The 14,047-nt window shown below is 48.6% G+C and overlaps 1 protein-coding gene across 1 annotated transcript; it reads left to right on the top strand.

The window, feature by feature from the left end:
• Positions 1–50: 50 nt before the first annotated feature.
• On the top strand, positions 51–9,535 carry LOC122192829 (F-BAR and double SH3 domains protein 2-like; the record flags this gene model as incomplete). Its single annotated transcript, XM_042893496.1, has 8 exons — positions 51–212; positions 2,275–2,409; positions 2,876–2,959; positions 3,049–3,226; positions 3,519–3,739; positions 5,079–5,208; positions 6,525–6,607; positions 8,369–9,535. Coding segments are annotated over 8 exons (1,080 nt in total), but the record flags the coding sequence as incomplete, so codon positions are not given.
• Positions 9,536–14,047: the final 4,512 nt, after the last annotated feature.

Genomic DNA, 14,047 nt, shown 5'->3' with positions numbered 1-14,047 from the left:
TGAAATGTCATCCTGACACATTTCTGATTCTCACCCTTCTGTTTCTGCAGATCATTAAGCTGAAAGCAGAAGCCCGTCTCGATCTCCTGAAGCAGATCGGGGTCTCTGTGGATACGTGGCTAAAAAGTGCAATGAACCAGGTGATGGAGGAGCTGGAAAACGAGCGCTGGGCCAGCCTGCCCTCAGTGACCAACAACGGCTCTGCACACCTGGTATGGCCCCATCCCCTCCCACTACTTAAAGGGAGCTTCCAAGCAGAGGGGGAGCAACTTTATACATGGTCTGACAGTGATAGGACAAGGGAGAGTGGCTTTAAAATAAAAGAGGGGAGATTTAGGTCAGATGTGAGGAGGAAGTTCTTTACTCAGAGGGCAGTGAAGCTCTGCCCAGAGCTGTGGGTGCCCATCCCTGCAGGTGCCTGAAGCTGAGGATGGGCCCTGAGCAGCCTGAGCTGTGGGGGTTGGATGGGGGAATGAATGACCTTCAAGGCCCCCTCCAACCACAGCCATTCTGTGATTTGAGGTGTGCTAAATACCTGACTGCACCTCTTGGTGCAGCTTGGGCTGCCCAAGGTCCCATCCATGGCCGTGGGCACCTCCAGGCATGGGGCAGCACAGCTTTGGGCAGGAGTGCCAGGACCTCACCGCCCTGTTTGAGGTATTATTTGAGTTCCATGATATCTGTGATAGGATGCTAATGGTGTGTAGTAGCAGTTTTCCCTTTCTTCTTCCTTTTTCTCCACCTCTTCCAGCTCCTGCTGGGCACATTGGGTGCTCCCATCCCTCTGCCCTGCAGCCAATGCCATCCCCCTACCATCAGCATGGGAGGTTGCAGGCAACTCCCTCGTTCCCCTTCTACACTTATATAAGCTCCTGTGTGTAAGAAGGAGCTGCTGTTGACCTTGGCAGGCCAGGCAAGGACAGGCTGTAGATGGAATTCTTAGAACTGCTACAGAAATTACATTGGGTGCAATTATTGTTGAAATGCTGTGGCCAGAGACAAGCAGCACTTTCACTTCAGCCTTGAAGAGCAAGCAGGCAGCAGTCAGTGCTCCAAAGGCAGCTCTTGGTGTCCTCGTGTCACAGTTTGTGCTCTCAGTGTACTTCCAATTAAGCAATGGAGGCGAGGAGGGCAGCCCTGACGGTTTGGTCCCTCTGTATGGCGCAGTACTCAGAAGGAGCTGTATCTGCTCACATGTCCAGTTGGTTGACTTTCCAATAGAACAATGAAAAGTAAAATCTTGGAAAGGAATTCTTTCTTTTTCCTGCTCTTAACAGCCCCCAAAAAGTTGATTATCATTTTGAATTTCAGTGCCATCTGGGAAATACAGCGCTGCTGTTACACGTAATGTAATTGAGAGACCTTTGTGCTGCTTGCAGGACATCAAATGCATTGTACATGTGGAATTCATTTAAAAAGCAGGAGAGAATGGTGTTTTTATGGAGTTTGTGCTTTGTTTTGCCTTCGCCGTGACTTCCAATTGCCCACTTCTAAGAAACATTTCTACAGTAGAAGTGCAGCACTGCAGAGCCAAAAAGTTCATAGAATGGCCTGGGTTGCAAAGGAGCACAGCGCTCATCCAGCTCCAAGCCCTGCTGTGTGCAGGTCGCCAACCAGCAGCCCAGGCTGCCCAGAGCCACATCCAGCCTGGCCTTGAATGCCTGCAGGGATGGATGGGGCATCCACAGTCCACAGCTCACAGTTGGTTCCTGGAAGTGGATATTGAGGGGCCGTGGCATCTTCCAGCCTTTGGGTTGCTGGTTCCTACTGGTCTCAATGTCACTGGATAGCAGCCTGCATGGAACAGAGTGTAGATTGCAGAATCAGCAGTGGAGGCCTTTCTGGGGTCCTTCTGTAGGGAATTCTCATGACATTTTGGCATCTATTTTATGCTCCTCAAAGTTGTACAGCCAGGTCAGACCTGAGGTGGTTCAAGGTCTCTGCATCTCCAAAGACAGGCAACCAAAATATACTGAAGGAGGCATTTTGGTCTCCCTTCTGGTGTTAGCACACTCAGAGCAGATGCTTCACAACCAGCCCTTCATGGACACGATACCTCATTCCACAGTGCATTTCAGCTGGGACAGATTGGACTTGGTGACTTCAGAGGTCTTTTCCAAGCTTAGTGATCCCATGATTCTATGATACAGACCATGCACAGGGAGGGCAACAAATGCAAAGTGTTGCTTGGCTCATTTTATTATTGCTTCATTTATTTTTGTTTGACGTCTGCTTTGCCTTCACATTTAAGTTGATGAACCTTGCTTTTAATAGATCAATGCTGATGCAGAGAAGGAAGAAGGTGAAGAGTTTGAGGACAGCATGGATGTTTTTGATGACAGCAGTTCTAGTCCTTCTGGTACTCTTAGAAATTACCCTCTCACCTGCAAAGTCGTTTATTCCTATAAGGTTTGTGATATTATTTTTCTCTAAAACTTCTGTCTGATTAGAAAAACAAATAACACAGTGAGCACATAAGAGCTGCAACTGATGAGTCGTTGTGAGAAACATGGAGCTGCAGTGCAGAACCCACAGTGTGTGTGAAGCTGAAGCATGCAGAACAGCCCTGCCTGCCTCCTTGTCCTGGAATGCTGAGTTACAGCTTTGCTGAAAAGCCACATTTGTGCTCTTTACCTCTGCTAGTGCTGCTGGGGCTGCTGTGAATCACAGCTCTTCCTTACCAAAGGCAGCTGCAGGCAGAGGATGGAGTAATGAGGGCTACCAAGGTAAATAGGGCTCAACAGGCTGGTGGTATCCGAGCTGCTTCCATCAGTCCCCAAGAGTGAAGAAAGCAGTCAGAAGAACCCTCAAGTTCAAGTATGTTACATCATAAGAAAATGTTTGCATTTTCTCTTTTTCCTGTTACGTTTTTCAGGCTTCTCAGCCAGATGAATTGACCATAGAGGAACACGAGGTACTGGAGGTGATTGAAGATGGAGATATGGAAGACTGGGTTAAGGTATCGCTTTTTCTGAGGCTGCTTTCAATATTACATTTTAGAAATCAGGGCAGGTAGAGCTGAGCTCCTCTGGTCTCCTTGATCTGCAGGCACGGAATAAAGCCGGCCAGGTGGGCTACGTCCCTGAGAAGTACCTGCAGTTCCCAACATCCAGCAGCCTGCTGAGCATGCTGCAGTCCCTTGCTGCACTGGACAGTCGGTCCCACACCTCCAACAATTCCACAGAGGCTGACCTGGTGTCGGGCAGCCTGAATGGAGATTCCAGTGGTGAGTGTTCATTGAGAAGGAAATAGTGAGTAAAGCTTGCCTTCTGCACGTCAGATTTGGATGTGAGAGTTTCTTATTTTTGACCTTTGTCTGAGTACAACTGTTCTTAATAACCATCTCTCTAATTGCAAGAATCAGCATAATAGCCTACTTGGCTAGCCTGTAGATTAACTAAACTAGAGAAAACTAAAATAGTTTGACTCAGCAGTTTTGCATATCATACTTGTTGGCTTTTCTTCCTCAGGCTGGTGCTGATTACCCTTCTTTTTTTCTTTCTCTGTCCGTTCCTCAGTCTGTTTTGTGAAAGCACTTTACGACTACGAGGGGCAGACCGATGACGAGCTGTCCTTCCCAGAAGGAGCCATCATCCGCATCTTGAACAAGGAGAATCAGGATGATGATGGCTTTTGGGAAGGAGAATTCAATGGACGTGTTGGGGTGTTCCCATCGGTGTTAGTTGAAGAGCTGACAGCCTCAGAAAATGGAGAGACTCAGTGGATTGGAGATATTCAGGTATGTGAGGATGGGAGGTGTTGCTTGGGGCATTTTCCTGTAGGAAATCCAACTTGTACAAACCAACCCCTCTCACTCCTAGGTGAACACTGGCAATCTGGAGCTTTTTCTTTGGCTGTCCACGTCCTATAAGTTACAGAACTGTGGTGCAGATATCAACCAATGTGGGAGATTTTGCAGGACTGGGAAGATCTGCTGTTTCTTCAGCAGATAAAAAGCAACCAATTAAAAAAAGACAAAAACAAAGAGTGCTCACCTTTTAGCTTCTTACCCAGCCTGATAATTGGCAACTGATGTATTTTGGCAAACGTAACACATTTGTGAATAAAGGGAAGTATTTGAGTAGAAAGGAAATGAGCCAAGGAGAAAATTCTGTCTGCTTCTTGTAAGGAATTCGTGGCACAGAGTGAAATATCAAACAGAACCCGGCAAGCAGAGAACTGTGGAGCTCCCATAGCCCTAATGTAGTGTTTTCATCCTTAATTCTGGTCTGTGTCTTCTCAACTTTTGGGAGGGAGAACTGCAGGTGTTGTAGTACAGTCATTTCTGACACATGCATTTACTGCCTTGCAGTTCTGTAACCTTGCATTTCATTAGAAAATCAGGCACATTCTCATCTCTATCTGTGGTGCTGGACATTGGGCTTCCACATGTCCTGCTGACATTGTCCCACTGCTTTTATTCTTTGAGACCCTTAAAAATGTGGAGTATATTCAGCTGCATTGCTGGACGTGCTCAGAGCTTCTCTGCTCTGACCAAGCTTTGCTTCTCTTAAGTATTGGGCCTGTTGGTGGTAACCAGAGAGACATTCACAGCTTGACAGACACCACATGCACTCACTGTGGGTTCAGGGTTACCCTTTTGGCTTAGGGTTAAGGGCTACCCATTAGGTATTAGGTATTATTAAGGATTAAGGGCCACCCTTTTGGGTCAGGATTAAGGGTTTCCCCCTTGGGGCATGGTTAAAGGTTGCTCCTTTGGGTTAGAGTTAAGGATTACCCACTTGGGGTGGGGTTAAGGGTTACCCATTTGAGTTAGGGTTAAGGGTTAAAGGTTACCCTTTTAACTTAGGGTAAAAGGGTTACCATTTGACTTAGGGTAAACGGTTACCCATTTGGGTTAGGGTGAAAGAATTACCATTTGAGTCAGTGTTAAGGGTTACTCTTTTGGGTTAGAGTTAAGGGTTGCTATTTTGCATTTCCTTCTCAAATGGACCCTGGAACTTCTAACAGTTTTGCTCTAGACAAAAGTTCCAGGCATACTGTTGCCTCAGAAGGCTTCCCATGCCTCAGTGTGTGCCAGGAGCTGGGCTTTCAGCAGCACCTCTCTCCATTCCCAGGTGTCCCCCACCCCAAAGCCGAATCACACCCTTCCACCGCTGCCGCTGTACGACCAGCCTCCCACCAGCCCCTTCCACAGCCCGGACAAAAGAGGCTCCCAGTACTTCCCCAGGTCACCATCGACTAATGGTGAGTGTTGTGATAGTGTAAGAAGCATTTCCTGGGCTGCAGTAGGAAGGGCAGGCAGCAGACTGGAGGTGATCCTTCTCCTCTGCTCAGAACGGTGCAGCCTCCTCTGCCCAGTGCTCACTTTGCAGTAGGCATTGATGTGGTGGCCGAGCCCAGCACAGGGATCTGTCATACAGAGGAAGGCTGAGAACTGGCACTGTTCAGCCTCAGGAGAAGGCTGTGGGAGGAAGGTGATCACAGAATCATGGAATGACAGCATGGCCTGGGCTGCAAAGGAGCACAGCGCTCATCCAGCTCCAAGCCCTGCTGTGTGCAGGTCGCCAACCAGCAGCCCAGGCTGCCCAGAGCCACATCCAGCCTGGCCTTGAATGCCTGCAGGGATGGGGCATCCACAGCCTCCTGATCTATCAGTTCGTTGCAGGGAGTTGGACAGGATGACCATTAAAGGTGCCTTCCAAACCAAAATTCTAGGATTCTCTTAAACAGATGAAAGAGGTGGAGTCGTACTCAGGAGTGAAGGGACAAAAAGTAACAGGAAAAACTGAAATACTGAAAATGTCACACAAAGATTTTGCTTTGTGTTTTTATTGAGAAGGTGATCAAACATCAGAGCAGGTTACCCAGAAAGATTATGAAGTCTTCATCCTCAGAGATGCTCAGAGCACAACAGGATGTGGTCCCAGACTGCGTGCTGTGGTGGACCCTGCTTTGGGCTCAGCAGATGGACGGGTCACCTTCCAGCCTCAGCCATTCTGTGGTTCTAAGCCACACTCAGAGACAAAATGAGACTCCTGAAGGGCACCAGTGTTGTGTAAACACTGCTTGTATTGTAATACATACCACTAGCAGAGAAAATACTCTGTGCATTACCCCTTCAAAGTCGGCTCATAGTATGTCATGAATCATGGAATCATTAAGGTTAAAAAAGATCTCTCAGATCCCCACCATGCCCGCTACCCACATCCCTCAGTGCCACATCCCTCAGTGCCACCTCCCCACAGCTCTGTGACATCCTCAGTGATGGTGACCCCCACGCTCCCTGGGCAGTGCCAGTGCCTGACTGCTCTTTTGGAGAAGGAATTCTCCCTGATATCCAACCTGACCCTCCCCTGGCACGAGGCCATCACCTCTCATCACTGTGACCTGGGAGCAGAGGCTGACCCTCCCCTCACCACAGCCTCATTTCAGGAGTTTGAGAGAGCTGTAAGCCCCCCTGAACCTGAGCAAGAGAAGAAAACGCACTGAGGAGTGCTCAGTTCACATTCTGGTACGTAGCCACCACTCAGCACTGATTTGCTGTTGCTTAACCCTTTCAGAAAACAGCTTCAGCTCGGAGTCCCCTGGATTCTCACAGCCTCCACGACTTCCTCCTGAAACTTCATACGGCAAACTGCGACCTGTAAGTTTCGGAGCTGGGTTTCTGTCGATGCTGTGGGGTGATACAGGCAGATATCCCCAGCCTGGGGAGATGGGGGCACTCAGAGCACTGCAGTTCCTGTGCCCTGGGGTTCAGCACCTGCTCCTTTGGCTCTCGGTGTTCTGCTCATCCCATGGCTGCCTGCAGCAATACAGTGTCACAGAATTATGGTGTGAGGAAAGGTCTGTCCACACCCCTTTGGTAATACTGCAGATGTGTGAGAAACCTATGGCATGCGAGAGCTATTTGAGATAAGTGGGCACTGGAACAAAGCAAAGCTGCTCTTGTTCAAACAGTGAGTCCTGGCTGGGTTTACAGGTGACCTTGAATCTTATCTGTCCCCTTTTTATCTAAGCTGCCCTTCTGTATCTGCCTTTATGGTTGTAATACCTTCACGCCTCTTTTCACGGATGGTGAAATCTAACCTGGGAGGAGGATTTTACATCTCTTCTGTAGGCGTCAGTCAACAAACTTACAGCAGGCTTTGGGAGATTACTTCTGTTGTTGCCACATGTATTACTGCTGTGCAGAACGACAGAAGAGCTGAGGAATAAGTGTCAGAACAGTTTAATGGTATGATTTGAACCATTGCTTTTTATCCAGAGGCTGAGTTCCCAGCCACACCACGTGCTGGCTGCAGTTGGACATCACATGCAGTTGTATTTTGGGGTTATGTTTATTTCCAGACCGCTTGACTTAAGGATTTTGAATTCAAACTACTTAAGAGTGATGTCCCCTATCTTTTGTGCTGCCTTTGCTGCCTACATGGGGACATCTAGCCAGAAAAGGAGGGGCAACATTTCATCACTTCAGTCTTGCAAATCTTGCATCTGCTAGGATTAATTCTGAATTAAGGATGGGCACTTCCAAAGTCCTGCACCAAACTGCACTAAGGTGTAATGTTTGTATTCTCCTAGCATTTTTAATGAATGAAATTGCAGGAGAAGCTTTGTTTAGCATGAATGAATATTCAGAATATTCCAGCAGTCAGGGAGTTAGCTTTATTCACTGCGATACCCAAGGCAGCTACATCACTACATCATTAAATATTGAAGGGTGGAACAGAGGAGTTGGAAGTTATCTCAGTCTCTGGTGAAATAACTGATTCAGCTCTTTCATTTTGTAGATTTGCACTTACTTTGTGAGTAATATACATTTCTATGACATGTATAATATGCTACAGCAGTCGCATGTCTCAATTTAAAGCATTTCTCAGTGCTGCATTTTAAATACGTTTCGTTTTGAAAGCATTGTGAAGCTTTTTTGTGAAGTTGTGGTGTTCGTCCTCACAATTCATGTTCTTCATAGCAAGTCACTGTGGTGCATTCTGACAACATGTGATAAAAGTCCTCCACGAGGCACCGCTAAAGCTTCTGTTAGTGCTCCATCAGAAGCAGTGGGAAAGGTGTTGATGTGGCAGAGCATAAAAATAGCACTGGATTTCAGGTATATGCCACTGAGGTCAGCAGTTGGTTAAATATAAGTAAGCTGCTTGTTCCTCACGGCATTCCTGCCACTGCCAGCCCATGTAAGGTACAGGTGTGGTGTCCGAAGCCCACCCTGTGGCTGAGCACCACGAGGTCCATTGGTGCAGGTGGAGGGGCTGGGCTTTTCCCCCCCCTCCCATTGTTCACCTTCCATCCACGGTCTGCATGTTGGCATCGAGTCAAGGGCTGAGCACAGGGCTGCACCTCCGTGTGAGCTCAGAAAGGCTGAGTTTTGTGCTGGTTCTGGCTGTTGCAGGTGCGAGCAGCTCCTCCACCCCCAACGCAGCAGCAGCACCGCCGGCCAACAGAGAAGATTGAGGACGTGGAAATCACGCTGGTGTAACGGTTGGACTCGTTCCATAGTAGTGCTACAATCAAGACCAAACCCGGGATTTGGTCGGTCTCGTTTTTAGGCACCTTTGCATGATGAAGACTTGGAATCGAGCGAGAGACAGGGAGGATTTTGGGGACGGTGACGTGGCGGACTCCTTCCCACGCTCGTGAATATGTTGTGCCTTTTTTTGTTGTTTCGCTTTCTGTACATCATTCCTCCTCTCTTAGCACAAACCCAGGCGGGCCGAGCAGCGAGCGGAGGATCGGCACCGGGCAGCTTTCTCTCTTGGCTGAAGATGGTCATTTTTACACGGAGGCTGAGAAGGAGCCTCTGCTGCAGTCACAGCGCCCTTCCATCACGTACAGTATATTACTGTTGCCATAGGAATGTGCTAAAGGCTGTCCGTTCTTCGAGTAGCATTGCTTGTCTGATTAGGCATTAATCAGATCTAACGGAGTGAAAAAGGGAACTGAAGAATGAGTGTAAGGAGAGGCTGGCTCCTCTTTAATGCCCTCGCGGAAGGAAGAAACAGGAAAATAATCTCATAGGTAAGGGAAAGTGATGCAGATCATACAGCGTTAATTACAGTAATGCACACCTCTTCAATAATTAACAGTTAAGCAGAACTAAATGTTCTTTGTATTAATATTTATGCAGTACATTTAGTAATAGAGTATCTAATACGGAGGTGCTGAATTAGTAGCAACATCTTGTTCCATAGCCTAAACCGACCGGTAGACAAGTGAGATTTTTGTCTAGATCTGGAAATTGAGCTTCTTTTTTTTCTTTTTTTTTTTTTCCTTAGCAGATTTTGGGGGTTTTGCTTTTGAAGTGTTTGGCTCCCTCTTACCCCAGTTACCGCCGCGTGCTTTTCTATCCCACGTTAGCATGTATCTCTGTCACCAAACCGGCTGGCTGGAGTTAGGTTACGCGTCGCACACCTGCCATATTTCGGTTCTGCATTGGAGAATCCCATAGCATTGAGCCCCAGAAGGAGCCTCACAAGAATCACACAAGAATCACAAGGTTGGAAACGACCTATAAGATCATCCAGTCCAACCGTCTCCTCATCACCATTGCCACCACAAGTACTAAACCATATCACGCAGCAATAGCTCGCACAGCTGCAGAGCTCCCTGCTGTCTGCAGACCTCCAGGCTGCTGCTGGGGCTGCGGTCCCGAATTCCTCTCCCACAACAAACAGAAAGGATATCAAAACGACTTTCAAACTTCTGGAAAGGAAACTCGGTTTTTCTGGGGAGGAAATGGGAGAAATGGTCAGAGGAGGGGGGAGGAGCGGATGAAAGCGGGTTGTTCTTCATCTGTGAGCAGCAAACTGTTGTTGGAAGAGCAGCACCCATCGGATGCAAGCTGCAGGCAACACAAGGCTGTTTTCCCTTCTGTGAATTCTATGAATGCCTTCTTTACGTGTTCGCTTTTTCCTACGCCAGCAGCAGTTCTGCCTTTAGCTGAGTTCCAAGGGCGACTCTTTGAGGGCTGCATTCACATCAACCATCCAGCCAGATTTTCTCCTCGACTGCTCACCTCCTGGGAGCCCCGTCTGGGCTGCATCTCCAGCTCTGCCCTTCTCCTTCCCCAGCGGCCATTGGGAGAAGAAAGCTCCTTGGTGGCTTCTGGAGCCGCTGACTGTCCACTGAAGTCTTATTCTTTCGCACCTCTCGTCCCGTTGATCTGTTTGAGGTCTTTTTACGTGTTTATCAAACTTGTTCTTAAGTTTAAAGAAAAACAAAACATGTTTTTATTCAGATTTAACTGTTTGCAGAAACGTCGGAAGCTTCACAACGCAGAAGAAAAGCAAAGTCTTGCCATAGTGCCCACCTTCCATCCCTTCGGCCAGTTGTTCTCCTCCATACGCGGACTTTCAGACTTCAGAAAAGTGTTATTTAAAGTCTCTTTAGTTGTATTTTAAAATATTTTCTGCAAGAGCTGCTAATTTTATTTAAAAAAGGAGAAAAAAAAGAAAAAAAAGAGAGGAAAAAAGTTGTACAAATATGCCTCCTTTTAACTATGATTTCTTCATACAGGGCATGCATTCGACGTCTCATCGTGTACAGCGTCAGTACACCGAAAGCATCGGTGCAAATGCTTTCTTTCTATCGGCTGTAAAAAGTTTGTATTTATTATGTATAAAAAGTTGAATAATAAAAAAAGTGGAACTAAATCCCCAGTGTTGCCCCGAGACGAGGCACTGCTGCAGGCCTTTGTAGAGTCACAGAGGTTGGGAAGGACCCCTGAAGTCATCCAGTCCATCCATCCCCCAGCACCAGCACTTCCCACTACACCACGTCCTTCAGTGCCACGTCTCCATGGTTCCTGAACCCCTGCCCGGATGGGGGCAGCCTCTTTTCCTTCCCATGTGTTTTTCTGGGTATCCTTTTCTGGTTTATTACCCTTTTACGCAGAAATTTACATCTTTTGCTTTGATCCACATACTTAAAGCAATCTCAGATGGCATTTTGAGGTGGTATTTATACGAGGAACAAAACGATGCCGGAAACAGAGACCCAGCAACAGAGCTCCAGTTCTCAAAATCGCTGCTTAATGGCCTTTATGCAATTAGGATCATTGCATCAAGGGGAGAGGGGCTGATCATAACTGCCCCCTGCAGTTGTCCCTTTATGGTGCTGACTGGCCGTTGTGTGAGGAGCCCATCCCATACAGCACACACCTTACATGCTGATCTGTTGTGCTGTGGCACTCAGTGCTGTTCTCCTATGCAACCACCAGTGCCAGGCTCTCTCCTTTCAGTGTCCCTGTCCCACAGGTGGCTGTTGTTCCATTAGGTAAAGCCTGGGCTTTCAGCAGGCTCTCAGCTGAGCACACGGCAGCGCGGTGCTGTTTGAACGATGCTTGGTGCAGGGATGCAGCACTGTTGGCCCCAGTGCATCTGTGTTGGATTAATCTCCAGTCTTCCACCCCACCCGTTAGCCTTTTCCCCTGAGCTCCTGCAGCCTCTCCCATGGTGGAATCTCAGCTCTTTATATCCGTTCACGCTCCTCCGAAGGCGCTGTCCTGCCCTGCTGCTCGCACCGCATTCCTTCCTGCAGTTTCCCATTCCCCCATGTTGTGCCACAGCTCACACCCCGCAGCCAAACGCCTGTGCAGGCGATTGCATCAGCACTTGTGATCTCCAGGAAAATCTCTTCCCCCTGAAGTGCTCTGCTCATGGAAACAGCCTTTCGTGGAAGCGTTCCCTGCAGTGCGGCGGGCGATGCTGCAGATGCTGCTGCAGAGTTGCCCCGTTGTTCCTCCAGTTGCAGATCCACAGGAGGGTTGCAAGGATGTTTGCTGCCCGCTGCTCCCCTGCACCTGGCTGGGAGGTGAGCTGGGGAGTGCAGAGAGATTGGTCCAAAGCCAGAAGGAGAAAAGAAGGGATAGACAGAAAGAAGAGCTGCTGCAGCCAGGGATGCAGCAAATGAGCCAATAAAACATGCAGAGAGGAAAACGCTGACGTGCTGATTGTACCAAGCAGTCTCGCAGTGCAGCCCGGGGGGATTGAGCATCATAGATCTGGTGGAAGGATCACCACAGCACAGGAACCTCTGCATTGCAGAAGCACAGATTGCATCCAGAAAATACACACACTGCAGTGACACCGGGGAGGTCGTTTAGTGGCACTGAGCTGGAACAGATGACATTTCTGTGGTCTGCAGATAAGCACGAGAGTCGCTCAGCAGTGCAACTCAGCAGCATTTGTGTGTGCAGAGACACCCAAGGTCAGGGGCTCTGAGCTGCGGGTGCCCCTGTTCACTGCAGGGAATGGGAACAGATGAGCTGAGGGCCCCAAGCGCTCTCCAGCTGCTCTGGTTCTCCTGAATGCAGTGCTGTGGCTGGAGCTGCATGCTGGCACTGCTGCAGGTGGAGGACATGTGCAGTGCTTGGACTCAGACCATGGCTTTGCCTCCACGGTGAATGCAGTGCATGGCTCCATCTCAACCTGTGGGATTTCACTGTTGTGGAACGCGCCATTTTCATTCTAAATCCATAATGAGGATGGGAATGCAATTAGTTGGCTCATTGGAACACCCAGAGCACTGCTGGCACTGCCCAAAGGTTAACTTCAGCTCTGTGATGAGGTGCCATTCTATTTCGAACTCTTTTCTTCCAGTCCCAATTTTTTTTACCTTCTTTTTTAAAAAACAGATGTTTTGTTGGTTTTAGATTTTGTTTTTCTTAATGCAAATTCGAGAACAATCGCTGCAAGGGACATTTCTGCTCTTATGTAATTGGCTTTGGCTGTGCAATGGCTTCTCTTTTTTTTCCATCATTTCTTAAGAGACAAATGAACTCCCAGGCCCCGGTGCATTGGGAATGCTGACAGCAGCTCCTTAAATCCCACTGCACAGCTATTTGTCTTCTCTGGGCTCAGCCGAGTTCTGCAGAATGGTCCCAGTCCAGCTTCACCTCTGTGTGATGGGCAAATTACTGCACTAATGAGCTTCTCCTGGAGAAGGGCCTCAGTACAGGGGAAGGACAGAGGGAGGGCAGTCTGTCTGCAGGCGCCTGCATGTGGGATGACGGCTGTCAGGTTGGATGTCAGGGGGAAGTTCTTTGCTATGAGTGGTGAGGTGCTGGAACAGCTGCCCAGAGAGGCTGTGATGCCCCGTCCATCCCTGGAGGTGTTGGAGGCCAGGTTGGATGGGGCCCTGGGCAGCCTGGGCTGCTGTGAGATGGGGAGGTTGGTGGCCCTGCATTGGTGGTGGGTTGGAGCTTCGTGATCCTTGAGCTCCCTTCAACCCAAACCATTCTGTGATCCTGTGAGGACTTCACCACCACTTGTGAGGGATTGCAGCAGAGAAAGGCAGCCGAGGTCGTATCAGTAAATCCAGCGGTGCGATCTCCTTGTCATGGTTTAGCTCCTTTAGCTCAGCAGCACGTCTGCAGTGTTTTGCACTCGTTGGCTTTTGACTGCTGCTGGCTTTGCAGGTCTCCCTGCATCTTAAATCAGCACCACTTCCCTCCATGGCCACGCACTGGGCACTGCTGGGCACTGCTGGCACAGCACCCGCGGCCACTCCTGGCTGTCGGCGTGCTGCAAAGCGCCCTGCTGGGTCCCAGCAAACTGCTGCTCTCACATCTCATGTTCGCTGTGCTGGCAGAGCTGTGGGGATGTAACAGCAGAGAAGTGCTGCCGCTGCTGTCGGAATGATGGGAGCTAATCCGAGGATGAGGGGACGGTTTATTGATTCAAAGTCCTGGCCAGACGTAGATGGAGATACTTCTAGGATGTAGGGGTATTATTCCTACTGAAAAGCAGGCTTGTAAATTGCTCTCATTTATTTATTAGCCTCTGCAAAACAGCCGTGTGCTACTGCAGCTGGAAGGTTATGTAGAGACATGAGTAGCTGTGATACTGAAAATAAGAGCTTTCTGGGTGGCAGTCATCTGATATTTTTGCTGAATCTGCTGGTTTCCTACAGCAAATAGCCACTAACACCAGATTCAGCTCTCTTTCCTTAAAGATTAAAAAAAAAAAAAGGACAATGTGCTGAGTTTTCAGCTCTGCTTTAGCATTCTGGTCAGGTATCTTTTTGCTCTTCCTTGCAAGCTGGTTTCTGAGGGCTCTGGTTAATGTCCTTG

This window comes from Lagopus leucura, unplaced genomic scaffold (assembly GCF_019238085.1).
Source record: "Lagopus leucura isolate 7727_CA_CO unplaced genomic scaffold, USGS_WTPT01 178-4_obj-0_obj, whole genome shotgun sequence".
Taxonomy (NCBI): Eukaryota; Metazoa; Chordata; class Aves; order Galliformes; family Phasianidae; genus Lagopus; species Lagopus leucura.
Note: the sequence above shows the minus strand (reverse complement) of the source record. Positions and strands in the feature narration are given on the sequence as shown.